At 37.4% G+C, this 24,429-nt stretch overlaps 3 protein-coding genes across 5 annotated transcripts; 1 reads left to right on the top strand and 2 right to left on the bottom strand.

The window, feature by feature from the left end:
• Positions 1–777: 777 nt before the first annotated feature.
• On the top strand, positions 778–6,123 carry LOC103425218 (replication factor C subunit 3). The gene is made up of 9 exons (XM_029093652.2): positions 778–1,123; positions 1,551–1,767; positions 4,136–4,224; positions 4,312–4,471; positions 4,682–4,763; positions 5,058–5,187; positions 5,301–5,364; positions 5,446–5,514; positions 5,816–6,123. Exons 1-9 carry the CDS (start codon positions 937–939, stop codon positions 5,913–5,915), a joined length of 1,098 nt encoding a protein of 365 aa, XP_028949485.2. The 5' UTR covers positions 778–936; the 3' UTR covers positions 5,916–6,123.
• LOC103401716 (protein CELLULOSE SYNTHASE INTERACTIVE 3) lies at positions 6,078–15,288 on the bottom strand. 3 transcript variants are annotated; one of them, XM_070813278.1, is made up of 8 exons: positions 15,108–15,288; positions 14,579–14,813; positions 14,073–14,169; positions 10,760–13,826; positions 8,104–10,648; positions 7,509–7,963; positions 6,877–6,993; positions 6,078–6,559 (listed from the first exon to the last, which is right to left on the bottom strand). In XM_070813278.1, the coding sequence occupies exons 3-8, from the start codon at positions 14,129–14,131 to the stop codon at positions 6,398–6,400; spliced, it is 6,405 nt and encodes a 2,134-aa protein (XP_070669379.1). In that variant the 5' UTR covers positions 14,132–14,169; positions 14,579–14,813; positions 15,108–15,288; the 3' UTR covers positions 6,078–6,397. The 3 variants fall into 3 exon arrangements, with proteins under 3 accessions (XP_070669379.1, XP_070669380.1, XP_028949482.2); XM_070813279.1 differs by having other exon boundaries at positions 14,073–14,432; positions 15,108–15,273; XM_029093649.2 differs by lacking the exon at positions 14,073–14,169 and having other exon boundaries at positions 15,108–15,266.
• Positions 15,289–23,135: 7,847 nt separating this feature from the next.
• LOC139191932 (NAC domain-containing protein 2-like) lies at positions 23,136–24,209 on the bottom strand. Its single transcript, XM_070812963.1, has 2 exons — positions 24,150–24,209; positions 23,136–23,468 (listed from the first exon to the last, which is right to left on the bottom strand). The coding sequence occupies exons 1-2, from the start codon at positions 24,207–24,209 to the stop codon at positions 23,136–23,138; spliced, it is 393 nt and encodes a 130-aa protein (XP_070669064.1).
• Between the last annotated feature and the right edge of the window lie 220 nt (positions 24,210–24,429).

Here is a 24,429-nt window from a genome sequence, read left to right as displayed (position 1 = left end):
TGGTAAGCCCAGAGCAGACAATATCGTGTTACGGCGGAGACGAGCTGGAATGTGACAGAATGGTATCAAAGCCACTATGACGTTCTGTGTGAGTGTGTCGACGAGGACGTCGGGCCCCTAAGGGGGGTAGATTGTAACATCCCACATCGACCAACGAAGAAGGGGTGATGTGCCTTATATGTACATGCTCCCCTCCCTATAGCACGAGGCCTTTTGAGGACTTACTGACTTCGGGTTCCATTATCTTCGAAAGTGGCTAACTCGAGACCAAGACATACTTTCAAGCCGTTTTCCGGCTAAATCAAGGCAAGTTGGCCGTCAAAAATGTACCACTCTCTTCATCTCGTCGAGAAGTATGATTTTCGTTTTTGAATCACTTGATTTCGTTGAGTATTGAAGAAGTTATGAATATTTAAAGTTTACCCAGTTTCTGGCGAGTTTTCTAGTTTTTCCTCGGACCAGTCAACTTTGAGACTATTTACCGGCCATCTTCAGCAACCATTGGGCTTCCAAATAAATATAATCTTATTCTACACTTTCCTATCTTCATTTTGATATATTATGGGTCGAATTTGGTTAAGAAACGATTGAGTTACGAAGCTTTGAAAATTGCCCAAACTTCCGGCCAAGAGCTCTGAGACACTTAACGAGTTTTTAACAGAATAACCAAAATGATAGATCGTAGACAATCTCATGAATCAAAATGATGAGTTATGCAAATCTCAATACCATTTTCGCTATTTAACCTCCTCCCTTATAACAATTTTTATAAATAATAAACAAAAATATAAAAAGTGTAGAAACTAGAAAGGGTTTCCCGCCCACCATATGAAAAAAAATTCAAGTTGGCGCCATTGCTGAGATCACTGAAACCCTCGATTCTCTTCACAGTGACTGCGAGAGGAGAGCAGCTAACCAGTGACTCCACGCTCAACCATGGCGGAGCCAATCACTCTCATGGACATCGACGAAGATGACAATTCATCTCTAAAACCCAGCTACAACAAAGGCAAAAACGTCGCCGTCGCTGCCCCTTCCCCCGGCAAAGCCACGCCGTGGGTCGAGAAGTACCGCCCTCATTCCCTCGCGGACGTCGCTGCTCACCGCGACATTGTCGACACCAGTAAGCAATTCTACTTCCCATGATTGTTGGTATCAAGTGTTGGAACTTTTTAGGGTTTATGTTGATTTTGCTTTTTCGGTTTCTCTCTACTATAATTAGTTACTGTAGTGTTTGGTTGGCGAGAAAATCTGGGAATAAAAGATGTTGATTTGTGTGTATACATTCGTATGCATAAATATATTTCAGAGATGGAGAAATTAGAGAAAAGCAGCTCGCTTTCCTTTTTAATTTTCCCCTGCTTGCCATGAATGTAAAGAGAGCCTAGGGTTTCGGCTTGATTTTCCTAATGTTTCGGTTTTCGGCATGAGCTGCAGCAATTATGGGAGTCTGTCATATTCGATAATCTTAGTGCTATATGTAGTTATCATTCATTTTTAATTGTTAAGTTATTCATTCACTCATATGTTTTTTTTGGTGGGGTGAATAGTTGATAGGCTCACTACTGAGAACCGATTGCCACACCTCCTATTGTATGGTCCTCCTGGAACTGGCAAAACTTCAACGATACTTGCTGTGGCACGCAAGCTGTATGGAGCACAGTACCACAATATGATTTTGGAGTTGAATGCATCCGATGACAGGGGGATCGATGTTGTGCGACAACAGATTCAAGATTTTGCTAGCACACAGAGTTTCTCGTTTGGGTAAGACTTCAATTTGTGATCATCATTTTGTTAATGCCTATCTCGATCAGAAAAGAATCAATAGAAAAAGAAAGAATCGGAATTGATCGATATATTTCTCGAAACAAATGAAAAGGAAACGAAAGATGAAACATAAATCGTGGATCAACTAAGCCCTCTCGGGGACTTGTTTAAGAATAAGAAAGAGGAATCTCAAGTAAATACCATGGAATAAGGTTTGATCTTATTCATGGGGATTCCGTAAAAATTCCATTCCAAAAAGAGAAAGTTCGAAAGAATTGGGATTTTTTTGAGATTGGATGCAGTTACTAATTCATGATCTGGCATGTACAAAATGAAAACTTCATTCTCGATTCTACGAGATTTTTTATGAAAGCCTTTCATTTGCTTCTCCTCGATGGAAGTTTTATTTTACCAAGAATTTGTCCTAATTTTTGGCCTAATTCTCCAGCCAACATTTAGATCTGGCTTTACCCAAACTTTTCTGGTTCACCCCAACATTTCCCACTTGTCTGATTGTTGCTGAGCAGTTTTTTGGATATCAAACGGACATCCCCAGAAGGTAATTTTAATGTGGCTGATTTCCCCTCTTTTGAAATCAGTTTCGCTACAGCACCTGCTGCTCTAGCTAATTGTCCACCCTTTCCAAGTGTGATTTCTATGTTATGTATGGCCGTGCCTAAGGGCATATCGGTTGAAGTAGATTCTTCTTTTTGATCAATCAAAACCCCTTCCCAAACTGTACAAGCTTCTTCCAAATTTTAATGTGGCCAATCTCCCCTCTTTTGCAATCAGTTTCACTGCAGCACATGCTGCTCTAGCTAATTGTTCACCCTTTCCAAGTGTGATTTCTATGTTATGTATGGCCGTGCCTAGGGGCATATCGGTTGAAGTAGATTCTTCTTTTTGATCAATCAAAACCCCTTCCCAAACTGTACAAGGTTCTTCCAAAGCATACGGCTTTCTGGATGTAGATGATGATATCTATACAGATGGATATATATATATATATCGTATAATTCTTATATATATATATCATATAATGAAGTACCACTGTACCACATGAGTGGATATATAGGAATCAAAATATGCCAAATAACTCGTGTTATGCTTTTCTATGTTTCACTATCATTCTAATTTTTTGAAAGGTAACTATCTCGGTTTCATAGATAAATTGATATAGAATCTTTGAAAAAGACCTTCCCTCATAAGAAGGAAAAGACTTTCTATCTTTGGGATTTGAGGCTACATCGTTGCTCAATACCTTAGGGTATCAACTCTATTACATAAGTGGATTCCTAACTTTTATCTCATATCATGACATAAGCAAGCAGTTCTTATTGTATCGGACCAAAACCTCACGAATTGATCTTTACGGAGCTTCTTCTATCAATTAGATCCTTTATGCATAGAATAAAGTATCTAGGCATACCTATTTCTTCATATTTCAACTTTTATGAAGTTTATTTCTTTGCTACAGCTGATAAAAATCGTTGTTTTGAACGATACATATGTAGAAAGCCTACGCTTTGTTTCTAGTATTTATTAACGAATTTGTTCCTTCTTTCCTTTTTTTCATTTCTATAGTGGAGATAGTCGCACGTAATGACAGATCACGGCCATTTTAATGAGTGTGTGACTTGGTATAAATGATCCTATGGATAGTACAGAGAATGGATCTGTCATCTTGATAGAGATGGTTTTACTTCGTCGGAAATTCATTCTAGTATCTGGAGAACGTAATATATGAAATAGATTACTATTAGAACTATGATTCATACTTAGACCTAGTTTGGGAGTGAGGTGCTTAAAAAAAAAGCACCTATGAAAAAAAGCTGTTAGGGTTTTAGGTGTTTGGTAAACTGAAAAAAAAAGGCTTATTTTGGAAGCTGCTGTGAGAATAAGCTGAAATCAAAGGAAAAAGCTGAAGCTGCTATTTGCAGCTTTGGAAAACTGACTTTTTTTCAAAGCACACGGGGCTATAGTGCTCATTTAATGAAAAGACCCACTATCAGACTGCTTTTTTTTCCAAAAGCACTTTTACAAAAAAGTTTACCAAACGCTCTGCTGATTTATTTCACAGCCGCTTATTCTCACAGCACAGCCGCTTATTCTCACGGCAGCTTTTTTTCAAAGCACAGCAATACCAAACCAGCCCTTAATAGTCAGACCTCGTGTCCGGACTTAAAAATCTGGGTTTGGCCTGCTGGTTGTTTTCCAGCTCTAATGAATATATCTCCCTTATAAGACTTCAGACCCCCAAAGATGGCTATGCATCGTGATCTTATTTGATTCCAATTTCTGTGTGTTAGCATGTATAACAATTAGCCTTGTAATCAAAACTTATAGTCTGACTATGTCTGTTTAGGGGTGAGAGTGCAAAGTCATCTGTCAAAATGGTCTTGCTTGATGAGGCAGATGCTATGACAAAGGATGCTCAATTTGCTTTGCGAAGAGGTATAACTTGTTTTAATGCAGTAGGTTTTCTCAGTTCGAAGTTATTTCACTGATACTTTTCTCTTCTGTACTTTTGTTTTGGTGCAGTGATTGAGAAATACACAAAGAACACTAGGTTCTCACTAATCTGCAATCATGTCAACAAGATTATTCCAGCATTACAATCCAGATGTACTCGTTTTCGATTTGCTCCACTTGAGGAGTTTCATGTCTCAGAGAGACTTAAACATGTTATAGAAGCTGAAGGGTAAGCACTGTTCTCTTACCCGCATTTTTTCCCTGTATATTGGTTTGAAATGCTTCAAGAACAATGAAATATTCTAAACATGTCATTGGGTAGTCAAGGCGAATAAACTTATAGAACTGTGGTTCACTGGTAAACATTATGGTCGTAGCTTTTGATGTCTGGCTTCAGTCAGAAATATATTGATAAGTTGACATTTATTGATTGGACTAGGCTTGATGTGCCTGCGAGTGGTTTAGCGGCAGTTGTAGGGCTTAGCAATGGTGACATGAGAAAGGCTTTGAACATTTTGCAGGTTATAATCTCTACTCAGATGTTACATTTGTCTTTTCCCCTTTCTCTTTCGCTGTTTAAAATCTGAATGTATTGATTCATAAAATGGCGGGATAGAGAAATAACCCTTTTTTACTTGATGCCTTCAGATGAGCATTGTAAATGGTCTCCAATATTAGGACTCTAGAAGTAAAATATATATTTGAGCAGAAACTCAAATTACCTGTCACATGGATTTGATTTTTTTTTTTTTTTTTTTTTTTTTTTTTAAATTCACGAATAGATCTTGACGTCATTCCTACTTCAATGTATGCAGTCAACTCATATGGCTTCACAGCAGATAACTGAAGAAGCAGTATATCTTTGCACAGGAAATCCATTGCCCAAAGATATTGAGCAAATGTCTTACTGGCTTTTGAACGATTCATTTGCTGGGAGTTTCAAAAGTATTCAACCGTCTTATTTATCTATGTACTTATAATTCTATTCTCAAGGCAGGAACAGTATGTCACTGGGAAAAGTTATTTAGTATTTACTTTGCACACTTGATGTATTGCAGCAATATCTGATATGAATGCAAGAAAAGGATTGGCTTTGATAGATATTGTAAGAGAAGTGACCATGTAAGTGTTACACATTTTTCTACATTTTCTCATGTCATTTTGTTTGCTTCGTCTCTCACCTACATTGCTTTCTTTGAACAGGTTCATTTTTAAGATTAAGATGCCAGCAGGTGTTCGCGTTCAGTTGATTAATGATTTAGCTGACATAGAGTAAGTATTTTGGTCTTGCACTGTTTTCATTTGCTTATTCGTTCTGGACTCTACAAATTAGGCGGCCAAGTTCATTGCAACATGGTACTGGCCGTACTTGGTCACAACATAATAAACAATAGGGTGCATCGGTTTTGTTCAGAAAAGTGGAGAAGGAAATAATGCGTTTTGTGGAAATTATTTGCCAATATATGATACCGAAGATTGTAATTTTGTTCAACTTGCAAATTGACTGTTAAAACTTAAAACTGGAACTGGCTATAAGCTGAATTTACACTAATCAGTGTTTATACGTTTGCAGGTACAGGTTGACCTTTGGGTGCAACGATAAGTTGCAACTCGGATCACTGATAGCCACTTTCACAAAAGCTCGATCGGCACTTGTTGCTGCTGCCAAGTAGTTGTGCTCGTCTAATCTGCGGGTTTTGCTTCATGTTGCCAATGTACTTACGAGATGCCGGCATTTGGTCCATTACTCCGTTAATGCAAACGTCAGGCGGATGTCAGGATGTAATATAACCTGGTGTCTAGTTTTGAAACTTGAGCAGAATCCTGGGAAACCATTGAAATTCGAACTCCAATCTTATTAAAATCTTTGAGTTGCTAGCACCTGCAGGCTGACCTGTACAAACTTCTATTCAACTTCTAGCTTCCCTTAAAACGTGGGAATGCATTTCCACTCTTATCAAATCCGCAAGCTATATCATATTTAATTTACAATAACCTGAAGCAGCTTAAATATTTCAAACTACAAAACTGGACCTTCAAAACACAAAAACTAATTAATTACAAGCAAGCCAGCCTCCTTTCCCCCTTTTGGATAATCAATCCGGCATTCCCGGCCTTATGAGGAGACTGCGCCGCACCAGACCTCAGTACTCGTTCATGTTTCTTCATCAGCCATTCTGTTTGACCAGATAATCTCGATTTCTAGTGTACGGGAAGAACCATCTTTGTTGCTGTCATGATTTAGACTGAACAATCCACTGTATACTCCTTCACTAACGACTTTGTCAATTTGGATCGTCACTCTTCCCAGAGTTGTCTGAGAAACAAAAGAAAAACACAAGGCTCACCAACCACTATCATGAAATGAAAAGCAAAAATGGCAGGAAAGTTTACTAATCATGTGTAAGATTTAAACCAGAGTTATCGCCCGTTCACTATTGTTTGGTGAGATTTAATCCCACCCTATTAAAACTATAGGTCAACAATCAAAAGCCTTACAGGAAACAAGAGCATTTAACTTCTTTCTCATCGATCGAACACAAACAATTCATGATAATTAAAAATTAAATAACAAAATAGAATGATTAACTCATCCTGCTTGCGATTTGCAAATCTAAAAAGAAAAGTAATTACCTTTCCGAAGGTATTTTTGCTTTTGCAAATGATGTGGAGTTTCTGTCCCTTTGGAGGCACATCAAATGCCCACGTAAAGCCTTCTTTCCACTCAGGAGAGGTACTGTGGCTCACTACCTAGTGTCAAAACAACATTGTGTATAACGTAAAGCTGTAAGCATAGAGAGGATAATAAAACATCACAAATTATATGCACAACATGAAACTTCTTTATCAAAGGATTTGAAATAGTAGATTTGTAGTCAAATGCACTATGCTCACTCTTTCTATTTATAAATAGACCAATAAAATAAAATTTTGGTTCAAATAAAAATAATAATCGGTAAATTTTCACAAAACCAATATACGGTAGGGAACCTGCAGGCATTGCTATGTTATCAAAATTCTATTGCAGATTTTAGATGCTGCAAAGTCATTGCAGTAGCAATAGTATAAATATCCAATATCCAGTGTTTATGGGATTAAGGGTACCCCTAAGATTTGTCAGGTGCTCTAAAGAGGCTTCAACCGTACCTCGTAAATGGAGGAAAAGAATGAAAAGAAGAAAAATGATTGAATCCATACATGTAGGTTATGCAATAGACAGTTTCTTTTTTTTCATGTTGTACATAACTAGTTTATGGAACCATTACCTTGGTTTGTCGAGGAGGGCCATTGCCTATTGTCAATCGACAAAAAGCATTTGTGCCTCCCATGGCCTGTTTAAGGTTGTTGCCCCGCTTAATTGTAACCGTCAAACAACCTGGTAAGCAATGCAACAGGCTGTCTGCTCTCTCATGGAAACTTGGAGGACAGGTTCTCATGAGCATTTGTAGGATGGGAATGGCTTCAGCAGCAATCACAGCCTGAGACTTTGCAATATCTATTGGCATGGTTGACCAAGAATGTCTCAACAGGGAAAGGGTGTCCAAAACAACATCCTGAGCTGTGTCGCTACCAGATTTAAGAGCTCCGATCAAATTGGGAATGCAGAGAGTGGCTGCTTCAGAAATATGGAGCTTTGGGAAGTTGATGAATATCATATGTAAGGCTCTCAAGACCTCTTCATTAATAGTTGCTGAGGACCACAACTCTCTCTCCAATGCAGCTGCAAGACACGGCATGGGATCCAAAAAGTCAACAGAAGAAAGAAATAAAGGGAAGTTGATGAATATCATATGTCAGTCTTTTAGTTTATAGGGGAAAAATCAGCATTCGAAACCAAATAATGATGCAAACGTTAATTACCTGTCAAAGATCTGACAAGTTCATTTGATACATACTCTTGGAGTGTGTGATTAGAAAACAAAAATTTGATAAGCAATGCTGCCTGCCCAGCAGTTTCTGCATTGGGAGACAGTAGTAGTTCTTGAATAATCAGTATGCCCCCTGCTTCTGCGACAGCTCGCCTATTCGTTCGGCTGTTCATGACGAAGTTTTGCAATGCACAAATTGACACCATTTTCATCTCTTCTGTTGGCTGTTCTTCAAGCAAGCTTACCAATGCACGACATGCAGAAATGGAATCTCTGGCTCTTGCAAGCCCTTCATGTTGGGAAAGGTCTCCAAGAGCAAGAGCAGCAAGAAGTTTTCCAGACTCTGATTTGGTTTGTGGATCCAACAGATACTGTGATAGCGGTGCTATTGCATACTTAGAGACCTTCATTTGTCGTATCCTGACATTGTTAAATAGAGCTTCAAGTAATCTTCCAGATGCTTCTTCGCATTGATGAGACCGTAAAAGGTCCAACAAGGCTTCTATAGCACCACCATCAGTCATCTGTTCAGCACTTAAATTATCACTCCTTTCATGAACAAGCAACGCATTGAGGGCCACCGTGATGGTGCTGTCCACTGTTGAATGCAACATTTTAACAAGAACCACCACAGGAACCTTAAAATAGTATTCAGCATTGAAGTGCAGAACATTTGAGAGAACTAAAGCAGCTGATTCCCACAGGGCATGAGGTGGCTGAGGGTCATCTTGAATAATAACCTTTCCAAGCTCAAATATACCACCAGCATCGGCAACTGCCTTTGGCCAGCTTGTGGAGATTATTTCCAATGCCTTTACCGCTGTCTGCTGTAAGTTTAATATTCCAATTCCAGCAAGCTGAACGAGTGGAACAACTGCATTTTTTGTTGTAATATCTAGCTGAAAATGTTCTTGTGCAAGAAGATGAGATAGCAATTCTGTGCCAAGCTGCTGAATGGCTTGAGATGGGGATTCCAGAAATGAAATAAGAGGCTCGATCACTTGGCTAGGTGTAAGCTTTAACGTTGCAAGGCTCTGTGGCTTCTCCAAAACATTTACTAGTGCTTGTAATGCACTGTGCTGTCCCCATAAATTGAAATCTGGACGTTGTAAAACTATAAAAAGAGGTTCTACAATTTGTGCAGCAGCCAAACTTCTAGCAATTGCATTACTATTTGTTAAAATGCGGAACAATTCAGCTATGGAAGAGCATAATGAACTGGGTGCAACAGGTAGTAGTTCAAGACATTTATCAATGATTCCAGCATTTACCATATCCAATTTGCATGGGGTCCGGTCTTTCCCCAACTTTATGAGAGAACAGACACTGGCCTCAATGAGCTGCATGCTTGTTCCAGAAACTAATCCAACAAGGAGATCCACAACATTATAGGCCATTGCAAGCTCCACCCGGTGTTCATCATCCAACAATTTTTCAAAAGCACAAACTCCAGCTTCTACAGCTGTAGTAGCATCAGAATGCATCAGTGATATAAGGGGCTCTATGCATTCTGAGGCAATTGGATTTCCTCTGACTTCAGTATTAACAAACAAAGTACAACAGAGTTGTGCAGCTGTTCTCTTTAATTCCAAGGATGAAGCAGAAGACAGTATTTTGTACAAACTCTCCATTGGGTTTCCCCCCACATCAGTCAGCAAAGCTGCTTTAGAAGAATTTCCTGAAGTCAACTTTATTAACGCAATGAGGGCAGCCTCTTGTTCACTCTCTGATGCAGCATTAAGCATGTCAACCAATGGCTGAATTGAGTGCCTGGCTAAATCAGAATCTCTAATGTTCTCAGCACCAAATAGTTCATGAAGAGCTCTGGCAGCACTATATCTTGCATTTCTTGAACCCAGTCGCAGAACAGCTATGAGTTGATTCAACGAACTAGCTGATGCTTCATATCGAATGAGATCAGGATTGCTAAATAAAATTCTGAATAATTCAGTTATTGTGGCTTCGGTGGAGTCTTGTGGACTCAGAGACAGGTACTTTGTCAGAGCATCCAGAGCTCCAGCTTCACCCACAATTAACTTATTTGTATCGCTTCCATTGGCGATACGAGTCAAGAGTTTAACAGCAATTGGAGGGGCACCGGGCCGTTCTGGCATTGGTCTCAAGAGATCCACTAAGAGAGGTATAGATTTACGTGCTGTTGATCCAACTCTTATGTCTTCAAAATCAAAAAGGCACTCCAAAACAACTTGATCAGGATTTCGCACCAGAGAAAACTCTTCTGATAAAGTAACAAGGTTAGGCACGTCGGACTCTACATAACCAATAAGAGTTATCAATCCAACAACAGCACCCGAATTTGCAAGGGCAAGAATTATTCCTTTACTACCATTAGAAACAAGACTGGCCATTGACTGGGCAGCAAAGAACCTATCAATCATCTCATCCGATTTCAAAAGAAGAGCAAGTGAAGGAATGATGCGCATTGTTACAGGTGACAGAACAACATTTGCATCTTCGAACAGAATAGCCAGGACCAGGGCACTAATCCATATACCTTCTGTATCCTCATATTCTGCCTGTTCATAAAGATGACCAATCTAGTAAGCTACAAAAATTTATATTTCAAATATCTGTACCAAAAAGTATCTAAACATGGAACTACAACTATGAAGCTAATTAGTTAATACCTGTGGATTGGAAGTGTAACCTGCAAGCTTTTCAGATAGAACCTCAAGACCACCAGCTTCCATAATGGTGAGTTTGCTCTTGGCATGAAAGGAACCAATTATGCATAGCAACCACAAGGCAACAGTACCCCCCAAAACAATGGCTGGATCAGGGACATCAAACTCATCACCTTCGTGGAATGCAGTTCTTTCAATAAAACCTCTAGGAGTTCTGACTTCAATTTCTGGAAAGGAGCAGCTAGACTTTCGCTTCACCATGTCCACTAAAGCATACGTTAATGGTTCCAAATATCCTGACACATCAAGTACTTCGAGTGCCTTCTGTTTGTGCTCTTTTGCTGCACAAATAAGTAATGCAGCTCCTCCAACTCTGATTTCTAGACTAGATGAGTTCATTACCCTGTTAGCTAGTGAACCAAGAGAGCTTGATCTTTCAATCAATAGATCACCAAGCACAAGTGGCTGCTCACCGCAAAGCCTAGATAAAATTTCTATTGCCTTATCCTGAAGCGGGGGAGGCCCTTCAGCCAGGCAGCGAACAAGAGGTTCTAAGCTTGATGGAACTTCAGCAAGGGCAGACCATGGAGGGTAAGTGAAGTTCACGCCCTGTTTTGTTCTAGCCAAAAGGGAAACTACTTCTAAAGCATCCGCAGCATCAGTCCCATCCATATCCAATGCATTTAAGGAATCAACAATAGCAAGCATAGCAAAACGACACTGAGCATTTCCTGTGAGCAAATCACCTATTGGAAAATGCTTCAGCAATTGATGAAGCGCACGGGATGCATTCTTCTTACCTTCTGAAGTTCCATCATCCAGTACTCTTATCAAAGCTGAAACAACATCTTCTGCCAGGGCTTCTGCAGCAATCTGGGGATCAGAGAGAAGATTGGCAAGTGCGGCAACTGCAGTTTCAACAGCATCAATGGAAGAAGTTTTAGCAAGTCTGATAAGGGGCTTGACATCACCTTCTGCAATATAAGACATCTTGCTTCTTGGTTTGGTCTTCATAGGACGGGACAGAGCACCCAATGCTCGAGCTGATTGTGTTGCAACACCTTGTGTGTTGCTGGTCAATAGCTTCATGCAAGGATGCACGATCTCATCAGTAGCAAGAGTATCACAAATATCTTGTCTTGTGCTGAATAGATCAGCTAGGACAGAAGCAGCATACTCTTGAGTTTCTTCATTTGATGAATTGAGAACCTGGACAAGAGACCTCAGCCCTTTATTAGCTGCTGAACATTTATGCACAAGATCCTTGTGTGAGGCCATTATGAGTGCATGACCCAATACCCTGATAGTGTGGGCCTTTGAGCTTGGAGAGTCACCGAGGAGCAAAACTAACAACTGATTAATGGTGGCAGAATCAGCTGTCCGGACAAGCTTTGTGAGTGCCTTGGCTGATGCTTCTTGTCCTCTTGACCCACCACTTTTCAGAAGCCATAAAAATGCTGGGATGGCTCCTGCACTTTCAACACATGCACGGATATCTTCACTGTGACAGCACAAATTCCACAACACATGAGCGGCATCCTCTTTCGCCTTCTGAGAACCCGTCTCTAATAACTGTACCAGAGGAGGAATCCCACCGGCAGCAGTAATAGCCCACTTGCTGTCATCGACTTGGTCAGTTAAGATGGCCAGCAACTGAACAGCATATTCTTGATGCTGCTCACTGGATAACCCCAACAGTGAAATAAGTAACTGAATTCCTTCTCTCTTGCCAATGGACTCCCATATTCCAACACCATCACAGCATAAGCTTGTCAAAGAGGGTATAAGATACTCTTGCACGTCAACAGCAGCCATTGTTATAAGTCCAATGAGCACCTTCTTTGCCTGTGCATGATTGAGCCAACTGGAGAGATAGTTGTTGCCATATAGACTAGCCATGGCCTCAAGGACACGCTCTTGAACAAGCTTATTGTCCCGAGGCTTTAGCAGCATTACAAGAATATCCTCTATCTTTGTTACATTAACAGAATCCTGATCCACACCAGAATTGTGCTCAAAGACCATCAGTGTGTATGCAAGAGCTCCAATAATATCAGCAACCGGGGCAGCTAGGCGAGGTGACTGTGAAAGTTCTCCAAGATACAAAATTAAAGCAGACATCCCGCCACAAATATTTGCTAAAGCCCGTGTGGCATGGTCTTGAAGAGCCTGCCCACACTCACCTTGCATACATTCTTTAGATGGAGCAACTATAGCCCCAATTAGAACTCGAAGACCATCTGCATTCACAATAGCCTTTTTAGCCCCAGTTGACTTTGAAGAAAGGGCTTCCAAAGCATCAGCAGCACTAGCACGAACAGAAACATCATTTTCCTGACCCACAAGCCAAAGCAAAGCTTTGACAGCTCCAGAATCTATTACTTTGGGGATGCTATCACTGAAAGCCAACATAAGACGGGCCAAAAGGGAGGCAGCATTGGACTGGGCAGCAGCATTGTCAGAAGACAGAAGACCCACAATGATATCTACTCCACCAGCCTCAAGTGTTGCTCTCCAGTAACCATCCTTGTCACCACAAAGATTTCTCAAAGCCCCTGTCACAAAACCTTCAACCACTTTGTCCTGCTTGCTCTTTGGATTGAGTTGATTCCACAAGTTTGGTACTACACCTTCTGTAATAAATATTTTTATGCCTACATGATCATCTGAAAGCCCACCAGAGGAAACTTCGTATATAGCTTCTGCTGCTGCCTTCCTAGCCTCAATTGATTCAGACTTCAAAAGTGAGAGTAAAGCGGGGATGCATCCGCCTAGAAGTACTTTAAGACGCAAGTCTTCATCTTTACACAGGACACTCAAAGTTGCAGCCACATTAACTTTTGCCGCAGGGGTGCCATTCCTGAGAATGCTTATGAACAATGGCATTGCCTGGGAATGCGAACCAATAATTGCTCTTGCATCCTTTCTTGCTTTGGAAATACCAAGCAATCGAGCTGTAATAAGTTCTTTTTCTTTCGGTGTAGACATGCTGGCATGTAGTTGCTCGACAAATTGAGCAACTCTTGCCATTGTACCTTCTTCATCATCCATTGCTGGTTCCTTTAAAACCCTGGGTGAAATATGAACCATTTGAATATATTGCAAAGGAATAATCAACAATTGTGCAACTAAAGAGTTTAAGAAGAATCGATTTTGTTTCTCCAGCTTATTTATAAAGACTGGGATAAAAATAAAAAAAATAAAAAACTTAAGGAGCACTCAAGTAAATTTATCAGTGCATCATTCATTTTCTGAACTATCAAAGACCAATTTGTCACCACAGTTAAAGAGACCAAGCAAATAGAACATGTCTAACCTAGACTGTGAAGTAGAAGAAGATATGGGTCTCAGTTTAGGGGAGGGAGACTTTGACATTTGCACCGTATGCCACTTTCATATTTCTCCTTGCCCACCTGAAAATTAAAATATTTTAATTGTTCATCAAATGAAACAACCTTAAAATTGGGTGACCTGAAGCTGCAAATACTTCACAATATTTCATCAAAACTATGGTGATGGTTTTTTTTTTTTTAATAAGGAAAATACATCTAATGACTTTTAACACAAATTAAAAACAACTATAAGGTTTTTGGTTTCATTCTATATATATTTTTGCTCTCTTGCTCCCTCTCCTCTCCTTCCTTTCATCTCTATTCCCTCTCTTTGATTTTTATCCCTATTGAAAAGCACGAAAAAGAAAATCATCATGGCCCTTAAAGATCACAACCGAATTATAAAAAAGGTACTTTGCCCGACAAGAAAATTTCCAAAAACCAGATAAATACGAAACAAATACAACTTATGGAGATCAAAGAAAAATACCTCAGTCCACCAATAATGCAAATGTCGAAGAACTCCCCTCCTTCCGACAATCCTAAAACCCAGTTTCTCTGCCTAAGTAGCATCACATCATCACCTCACCATCCAATACCAGCCCTCCTTCAACACAAACACATTTACTTTACAAACACACTAACACTGTTCAAAAAGGTACAATGCTACAGTGCAACCCCACACAATGCAAACTCACTTCCCACTCCAAATCGAACCCAACTCTCTGCACACCAAAAAAACAATCCAAAATTGAACCAAATGATCAGATCTTCATGCCCACAAATCACAGTTAGCAAAATTTACCAATTGGATTAACTAAAATTCAGTACAAACAACGTAACTAATTGCAAATTTACAGAAACACAAGAATTAAATACAATTAAGGACTAGTTCCAAGATCAGATCACAGTAGCATCACAGAATCTAGGGCAATAAAATCGTCCATTTGCAAATCAAATTTTACACAAATTGTTCGAAACAAAAATGCGTAAAATTGTGATTCTCCAAACAAAAATACCTAGAAATAGATTCAGTGCCCTCGAACGACCTGGACGCGGGAGCTACGCGAAGAAGGAAGAAGAAGCCGATGGAGAGAAAGTGAGTGTGGAAATGGTGGGAGGACAGAGTAAGAGAGAGTCTTTAGTCTTTTCGTTTCCTTTCCATGTGTGTGCATTTTTGGTTTTTTATTTTTTTCTTTGTCCTGTGTCTTTTTACCCAATTTTTTTTCGATTTGTAGATAGATTATTTTTAAACAATTTTAACGAAAAAATCTTGGTATTGTTTATTTTAACGAAAAATTATATTTTTACATTAAAAAATCAATCTCAGTACTATACATTTTACCTTTTATTTTGTCATTTTCGTTAAAACTCAAAGTCTTCAAACCCTTTTTATTTTTTTTATTTTTTTAGCTACACTTTTTGAAATTTTTTTAATTAAACTCAAAAATTATTATTTTATTTTTTGAAATTTAAAATTTGTTTAACTTTGACTTGTGGACTTTCTTTTTTCCCTAAAACTTATATGTCGTCTCCTGAAATATATGTGGAATTCAATACCCAATAAGATTATGCCAATGTGCAATACATTCTATTATAAATTTCATTATGCGTTAACATTTAGCAATCAGAGAATATTTAACTGCTAAAAATTTAAGCCCCGTTTACTTATTAGTAATGGGGAATTAACAAACCAAATATCTTCGAAATGAGAAAAAGTAAAGAAAGGGAATTGGATAAACACCTCCCTCTAGCTAATCAAATTCTTGAAATTGGGTTATTTTCATAACGAGTTTTAGGTAATCCAATTACATGCAAGTAAACACAAGAAAAATCATGAAAGGAACCTATTCCTTTTTTTCATCGCATTACTAGTAAGTAAACGAACCTTTATATCATCTCCAACAATTTCTACAAATACAAATTTGTTGGACCATATGCCAATTTCAATTTGAAAACTAAAATTTGTTACAATTTTGCTCCAACATATTCAACAAATCTTAGTATTTGTTTACTATTTTCCATCATGTGAGCTTTTTTTAATATTTTAACTTTGAAAAAAAAAGTTGAGAAAGGCTAATTATGATAATAAAAAGAAGTGGGACAGTGAGTCTCTAAATTTACAAAATGTTACTATTTTTTAATGTGAATTTATTATTAGTACTCTAAAATTTTCATTTCGCATTTTAAATTTTTTATATTTAGAAAGAAAATATACTTTAAAAAATGTGGGAGGTTCCCAATAAACAAAAAAATGTGGGAGGTCTGGGTTCGATACCCCGAGTTAGTAAGTCTACTTAAATATTGCTACGGACAGGGTAAAATTCCCCATAGCCTCTCCGGGGCCCAAATGGGTGAATAATCGTGGTTTGACACCACTTGTCCTCCTTTTAAAAAAATATATATATATACACACACACACTTCAAAAGAGTGCAAAATAAGAATTATAAAGTGCTAATAACAGTTCTTTTTTAAATTTGAGGACTTATTTGAGAAAAAAAATTATGTGGCACTTGAATATTAATTTATATTATAAAGGGGTGCATACTAAAGTTTTGATCTTTTGGTAATAGGAAGGTTGGTTAGAAGTTTTGGTTAGAAGTTTTTGAAAATAAAAAAGGAAGGTTGGTTAGAACAGAAAGAAAGCAATTGGGTGAGGGGCTCAGCCGGTAAGTTAAGCCAATTGTTTGCTCTTCGGAATTTGTGCTAGCTTGGATTTTTCTAATTAAATAATTTGTTTGTATTTTTTTTTTCTTTTAATTCTGATGGGGATACTTTTGTTTTCAGTTACCATGTTGTTGTCGTCTAGTGAAATTTTGTTTTGAGTTACCGGTATGGTAAAATGTTCCCTACGTGGGACAAGGATAAAATGGTAAACGTAAGGGGTTTGAGAATACTTTTTTCTTTTTCTTTTCAAAAAGGGAACAATTTGTGGTAAATCATGAATTTTTTTTTTTTTGGTTTATTGGGGAGCCGCAGTCTGCGTCCTTATCACTGAATCACTTGTTATGGTTAGGAGTTTGAGAATACTTTGATGGAGTCACTTAGTACTACGGTCTCTTAAGCCAAAAATAATCACAAGGCGACACGTGGATTTTGGATAAAAGAGAACAAAAATACCCTTGAGGCATATCGGGATTCCTACGCGCGAACAGCAGGCAATCATCCTTCAACCAAGTCAAAAATGCCCAAAAAAGGTAACAATTCAAAATCTGTCTCATCAAATCCCTTTTACAAGATAATTCCCAAAACCTATCTCATCAAATCCCTTTTACCTCTTTTTCCCTCTTTTAGCTAATCAATTAAGCTATAAATTACATAACCTCCCAAAAACATTCCTTTATTATGCTAATTATCCAATTAATATATATATATATATTCCTAATCAATATATTAATTGCTAATTAACCACAATTTACACCCAAAAAATACCTAAATGGCCGGTCCCTATTCTCCTAATAGGGCCGGCCATATCCCTATATATAGCTCACCATTCTCTCCCAAAAGGGAGCTCCGACACTCTTGTAAAACTTCAAAAACTCTCTAAACACTTTTTTTCTCTAAATTCTAATTTTGGCATCGGAGATTCTTCGTCCAAAACTCCCCCATTTATCGTGGGTGTGTAAGGCTCTTGGCCTTGACCCTAAGGTGTTAATTGTTTTGTAGGTGCAATTTTGTCCAAGAAGAAGAAGACGGAAATTTGCATCCACACGGTCTAGTGTTATTCTTCTTCACTTGGTGAGAGTTTTAGGTTCGATTCTCACTAAAAGTAAAGTTGAAACACATTATTATGGCAAGCCTATTGTACCATTCTTCCACCTCCTTAATGGAGATATTATCGTTTGTTTATAAAAAAAAAACACTTTGATGGATGGTTTGTGAGTTGTCTAGTTTTCTTGTGTGTGATGGAAGTTATTGCTAATCCAAGTAAAGGTTAGTGTTTGATTAATAAGGGTTTCCTTTTCCACTTTACAACAAATTAATTGGTGTTTCATAGTGTTAGCCAAGTGCCTTAAACCTTCATTAAGCACAACAAGATCAAATCTAATCCTGGAGATCAATGATAAATATAATAAAATTGTCCGGAATCTACTATATGATTAATAAAAATTACTAAAATAATATCTAATATTATAAATATGTAATTGTTATATATAGGGAAATATTATTGACACTCCAAAACTCTTATTTTGCACTCCAAACGTTCAATAATTAGAAAGAAAAATACAGTTGTAAGGAATGTAAATTGAGATTTTTAGCGTATTAATAACAGTTATATATATATAGGGAATGAATCTTGGCGATGTAACATAATATATTACAGTAAAACTCTTTTAAAATAATATTCTATAATGAAATAACCTCTTTAAATTCATAAAAAATTTCGATTTCAACTTAGAATCAATTGTGTATTGAAATAAACTTTATATTATAGTAAGTTATAATTTTTATTGGTCTCATCTTAATAAAACACGCCAACACATGGTTATAATTATAAATAGGATGTAGTAAATAAGATACTTGGTGCTCATAAAATTCTATTTAGAAAATAAAACATTCGTTAAGAATAAATAAATTAATAAATAAAATATATAAAATAATGTGGATATATTAATCACCCATTTGGTCAAGCATTAGGTGACCCAAGGAGAATACAATCTTGAACAACCATCCCATGAGCTACAATCTCCAACAACAACACTATGTGCTTGTTTGGATATATTTTTAAAATGACTGAAAGCGCTTTTGGTGAAAATGTTTTTTGAATCAATTCTTAGTAAAAATGCAAGTAAATTTTGGAAAAGCACTTTAAGTGCTTTTGGAACCAAAAAATATTTTCTCTAAAAGCGATTTTAGCCATTTTAAAAGCACATCCAAACGAGCTCTATATAATTTATTAAAGGAGAAATTAGGTTCTCATCCTTCCTTTTGCTATTCCATTGATTAAAATCTTATTTCTTTTCAATTTTTTATCAGGGTCCTTTAGTATTAATAACATCATTAATTATTTGAATAATAAAATATTTTTTATTTCTAAATATATTCATTTAATGTTAAAAATGTTACAATTAGTATATTTATATTTATGACTAAATTTTTTATCATATATTTTTAGTTTTAGTTTGTACCCATTTTTAATTTATACCAATTTTCTTTTCAGTTTTAATGTCACATCCTAGCCCAGGGCGGATCCCTTCCCGGCCCCGCTCCACCACCGTAGCACGATATTGTCCGCTTTGGGCCCTGACGACGCCCTCACGGTTTTGTTTCTAGGAACTCACGAGCAACTTCCCAGTGGGTCACCCATCATGGGAGTGCTCTCGCGTGCTACTCGCTTAACTTCGGAGTTCCGATGGAACCCGAAGCCAGTGAGCTCCCAAAATGCCTCGTGCTAGATAGGGATAGGAATATACATTTAAGGATCACTCCTCTGGGAGATGTGGGATGTTACAATCCACCCCCCTTAGGTGCTCGACATCCTCGTCGGCACACTTCCGGCTAGGGATTGGCTTTGATACCATTTGTCACATCTCGGCCCTGGGCGGATCACTTCCTGGGCCCGCTCCACCACCGTAGCACGATATTGTCCACTTTGGGCCCCGACCACGTCCTCACGGTTTTGTTTCTGGGAACTCACGAGCAACTTCCCAGTGGGTCACCCATCATGGGAGTGCTCTCGCGTGCTACTCGCTTAACTTCGGAGTTCCGATGGAATTCGAAGCTAGTGAGCTCCCAAAATGCCTCATGCTAGGTAGGGATGAAAATATACATTTAAGGATCACTCCCCTGTGCGATGTGGGATGTTACATTTAATTTGTACCCATATATTAAATTCTTTTTGTGCCCATATTTTTTAAGTTTTATTTGTATTTGTACCCTTTTTTTTTAAATTTATTTGTTCCCTTTTTTTTTTTTTTTGCCAAATGTACCCATGCTAGTTATATGTACCCATTCATGTAATTTTTTCAAATTTTTAATCTTAAAATGTACTCATTCTTAAATATACAAATTTGTTATGTGTAAAATGTACCCTTTTTTTTATATGTAATCTATTCAATTTTTTTTTCTAATCCATTTTTAAACTTATATGGGTACATTCTTTTTTTTTTTTTTTAAATGTATCCATGTCAAGTTTAATCAAAGAAATTTTTTTTCTAATCCATTTTTAAGCCTAATATCTTTTTTTTTTGTTGTGATTTTGAAGAATGTACCCATGTTTTGGTACAATAATTTTTTGGTTAATTTTGATGAATGTACTCATGTACACACACACACACATACACACACACACAATAGTATATTTATATTTTAATATTTTTAATCCCACAAATTATGGTTTTTTATTTAAAATCTCATTTACATAAACAGCTAAAATTTTAATTTTTAATTTAAAAATATAGTAACGTACATAGAAATAAATTATCACATTAATTTCAAAGACTTCGATCAAAAATTGAAAACCAACAAAGTTTCAATCAAAGAATATTTATAGCTAGGGACTGCATTCAAAGTTTCCTTTAATAAATAAAAATGTATCTCTTCAATACTTTAGATGAACAATTTGATAACATGTTAAATTTTTCAATAAGATAGATATTATTTGCCATTAGATTTATTTTAGTTAAAAAAGAAATCTTTAAAAGTTTGGTTGTTGAACTGCTATTGTAGTCTTAATCTCATGTTGCCACAAATGACCAATATCTTGTGGTACTTTCATCGAGTTACTATTGTAAGCTATTTTATTCCCACTTAAAACGATAGAATTACATTCACGTTAGAGACAATCGCTGATGCGCAAGCAGTTGCATTAATTAATTGTTGGCTCCGTATCAACAGCTGAAGATTGCCCTACCCGCGCATATAGATGATTGTCCAAGCAAAATTACTTTTCTGCATCGACCTTAATTGGAATTTATGAGTGGACTGGTAGATCAGTCTGGAATACAAGACATAACAGACATGCTTTGCATGATAATTAATGGTTAATTACTAGGGGAGGTTAATTAACCTGATACAACGAAGTATTACACGTTGTTGTTGGAAGGAAGCTGACCACAGATCTTCCAATATATATAATATAATTATTAGTTAATTCCACCAAAACAATTTGTTTATTCAACAGCCAAATCTTGCTATCTCTTGAAACATCGTGACCAAACAGTCGTTAAGGTAAAAGAATAAAAAGTTCCATTTGTCGTTCATGTAATTATTTGGTCTCTACGGACACAAGAGCCGAGTTAATAATTTGTCATCCAGTGAGCTAGCTTAAACGTTTAAATCTTTATAACCAAAGAAACTTGATAATGTATTTTTTACAGTATTGGCTAGTTTAAGAAAATTTTCACAAGTTGAGTCAATAACTTTTCATTACTAAACAAATAGGTGTTAAAATTCAAACTTGAAATATATATGTACAAGAAGTGATGAGAAAAATAATTTGAGAAAAATAATTTAAGAAAAAGAGATGGTTTGTAAACTGTAATATATTTTTCACCGAAAGCTACCTGAGCTATAGCCCATGGTAGCCTTTAAGGTGGTTCTGCCAGTGCACGAACAATTTTGTAAATGTATGATTTTTGGTTGAATGATTAAATGAGATAAATTATTGATGAAGATGACTCTCGTTTTGAATAAAATGTGATGGTAGTGATACACTGTTGAAGCTCTCGTGTTTTTATCTTGCATTTTTATAGTAGTTAATCATATGATGAAAGAAAAGTGTTTTTCACACACCTTATCTCTATTACACATTTGTATGTAGGTTTTCTTTTGATTCATCCAGTTCAAGGCCAAAACACAACAAAAGTGTGTAGTGTAGGGAGAGAAAATGAGAAAATTAATTTAAAATAAAATGCCGCACGTATTAAAAAAAAAAAGAGTAATAAGCTTATTTATGTTAAACTTTAAACTAAAAATATAAAAAAGTCGAATAATTTTATGAGGGTCGTAATTTTTTTTAGTACAATGATATATTTTACATTAAGAGAAGGGAGAGTTAAGCTAAGCCACACAATAAACAACCTAATTTATTATCGAATTCGCCATGTACGAGATTCGAGTCTAAAACCTCTCACTTACAAGTGAAGTGAATACCACCAAACCATAGTACTAAATGGGTCGTAATTTCATGAGCGATGTAATTTTAAGAAGAAGAAGAAAAAGGTTTTCTACGGTGGTTGAATCTTTATATGTTGAGTGGGAGCAAAGTCCCAATTAGTGGAATGATGAGTCGATTAATACCACTAAAAACCAGAAATATGTTGAAGTAATGATGGAAGTGAAGGTCATTAAAACCACTAAAAGGGCAGCATCATTCATTCATCTTTTTTTGTGACTAGTGGTGAATGATATGATTCCCGGAAAGCAATTTAGACAATTGCAAGTTTATGTGGAAAGCTGTCCTTCTAGGCTTCTTTGGGCTGGTTTGGTATTACTGTGTTATGAAAAAAAGTTGATGTGAGAATAAGCGGCTGTACTGTGAGAATAAGCAGATGTGAAATAAATTAGCAGAGTGTTTGGTAAACTTTTTTGTAAAAGTGCTTTTGGAAAAAAAAAACAGTCTGATAGTGGATCTTTTCATTAAAGGAGAACTGTAGCTCTGTGTACTTTGAAAAAAAAGCCAGTTTTCCAAAGCTGCAAATAGCAGCTTCAGCTTTTTCCTTTGATTTCAGCTTATTCTCACAGCAGCTTCTAAAATAAGCCCTTTTTTTTTAGTTTACCAAACACCTAAAACCCTCACAGCTTGTTTTCATAGGTGCTTTTTTTTTAAGCACCTCACTCCCAAACCACCCCTTGTATTGTGGGATTATCTTTTATCCCCTTGCTTTAATGATTAATCCTTGACTTAATTATATCTTAACCAACGGTAGATCTTACCCTCCCAGGTGAAGTACTGAATCATGTAGAATTTGACTTAACTTTCTCTCTGAAGGGATTGTACGTGTTGGTTTGGGTGCTGAAATTTACTAATTTCCTGACAATTTGTGGAATTGTATATTTCAACTGATACAGAAGGTATTGATTTATACAAAGGCTATGAGCCATTTTAGGTAAACGGAGGGGGAGGACATGTCGGATTCTCCGGCACCCCGTTCCCAACAGTGGCATCCATGTAATTATCATACGACAGTCCCGGCCCCCTCTCCAACTCATCCCACAAGTCCTCCTTCTCCACCTCCCCCGTGCGCTCCGGCAACACCACCTTCTCCGAGAAGCTCGACGCCGCCGGATAGAAAGGACACGTCAGATTCTGCGGACTCCACTGCTGGAATTCCGAGCCCCTGCTCATGTTACGACTCCTCGTTTGTTGCTGCCGCAGCTGAAGCTCCGCAGCCACGGCCCTTCTTGTTGTGCACAGGCAAAGAACCCAGTCGTCCTGCTGCAAAATCCAGACCGTCCATCAATATCAATTTGATCAGTCAACTGTTCATTATAAAAATTAAATGAATCCAGACCGTTCATCAATATAATATTGATCGATCCTATTATAAATGAAAAAATTCCGAACCACTTCCGTTTGCTAATTAAGAAAACAAAAATGTTATGCTTATCGTGTATATGTATCATTTTTCTAATAGAGATAAGATCTACATGCATTGACACTTCCACCTTTATTAGAAAAACGGTATACATAAATGGTAAAAGTAATATTACTCTTGAGAAAATTAAGTAAATCCACACCATCCGGCCATATCAAATTAAACAACTGTTAATTCAGATAAATTACTAAATCCAGACCGTCCATCCATGTTAAATTAAGAAAATAAGTGCCCATCAATATGAAATTATAAATCTTGATCAATCAATCCTTAAACTAAGCTAATACGAATTAAATCTTGATCAATCAATGCTAAATTATGCTAATACCCTTCGTGCCCGTTGCAAAATTTAAATCAATTTTCCAATGGACTAATTGAACTCTCGCGGCCATGCAATTGCAATGGACTAATTGTAAATTTTCCAATGGACTAATTGAACTCTCGCGGCCATGCAATTGCAATGGACTAATTGTTTAGAGAAAGAGAGAGAGAGAGAGAGAGAGAGAGAGAGGTTAGTGTACCCATTGGCCTTTCTTCTTCTCAGTCGGGCGGTTCCTGGCGGCGAGGCTGTACTCGTCCATAAGCTAGTTAGTCTTTTCGCCTCCCGGTCGTTTTCCGATTTTGAACACCAAAGGCCTTTGGACCCCAGCGATTTCGGATGCCCAATCAACTTCTTGCATCCGCTCGCGTACCACTAACCACTTCCGGCCGCCCTGTTCGGCATCGAACAGTTCTTGTACCTCCGGTTCCTTTGCGTAAAGAAATACCACTCTTTCTCTCCGTCTAGCGTCAAAACTGCAC

Source organism: Malus domestica, chromosome 15 (genome assembly GCF_042453785.1).
Source record: "Malus domestica chromosome 15, GDT2T_hap1".
Lineage (NCBI taxonomy): Eukaryota > Viridiplantae > Streptophyta > Magnoliopsida > Rosales > Rosaceae > Malus > Malus domestica.
The sequence above is the reverse complement of the archived record's forward strand: the minus strand, read 5'-3'. Positions and strand labels throughout refer to the sequence as shown.

Bases quoted from the DNA above. Each gene is read 5' to 3' on its own strand.
- LOC139191932 (XM_070812963.1), bottom strand. From the start codon at position 24,209: ATGGACGAGTACAGCCTCGCCGCCAGGAACCGCCCGACTGAGAAGAAG. The intron at 23,469-24,149 runs GTACACTAACCT...TGGATTTTGCAG, and splicing joins AGAAGAAGAAAGGCCAATGG to CAGGACGACTGGGTTCTTTG.
- LOC103401716 (XM_029093649.2), bottom strand. From the start codon at position 14,661: ATGCTACTTAGGCAGAGAAACTGGGTTTTAGGATTGTCGGAAGGAGGG. The intron at 10,649-10,759 runs GTATTAACTAAT...CTTTATGAACAG, and splicing joins GTTACACTTCCAATCCACAG to GCAGAATATGAGGATACAGA. The intron at 7,964-8,103 runs GTAATTAACGTT...CGTGTCTTGCAG, and splicing joins ACTTGTCAGATCTTTGACAG to CTGCATTGGAGAGAGAGTTG.
- LOC103425218 (XM_029093652.2), top strand. From the start codon at position 937: ATGGCGGAGCCAATCACTCTCATGGACATCGACGAAGATGACAATTCA. The intron at 4,472-4,681 runs GTAAGCACTGTT...TGATTGGACTAG, and splicing joins CATGTTATAGAAGCTGAAGG to GCTTGATGTGCCTGCGAGTG. The intron at 4,764-5,057 runs GTTATAATCTCT...CAATGTATGCAG, and splicing joins AGGCTTTGAACATTTTGCAG to TCAACTCATATGGCTTCACA.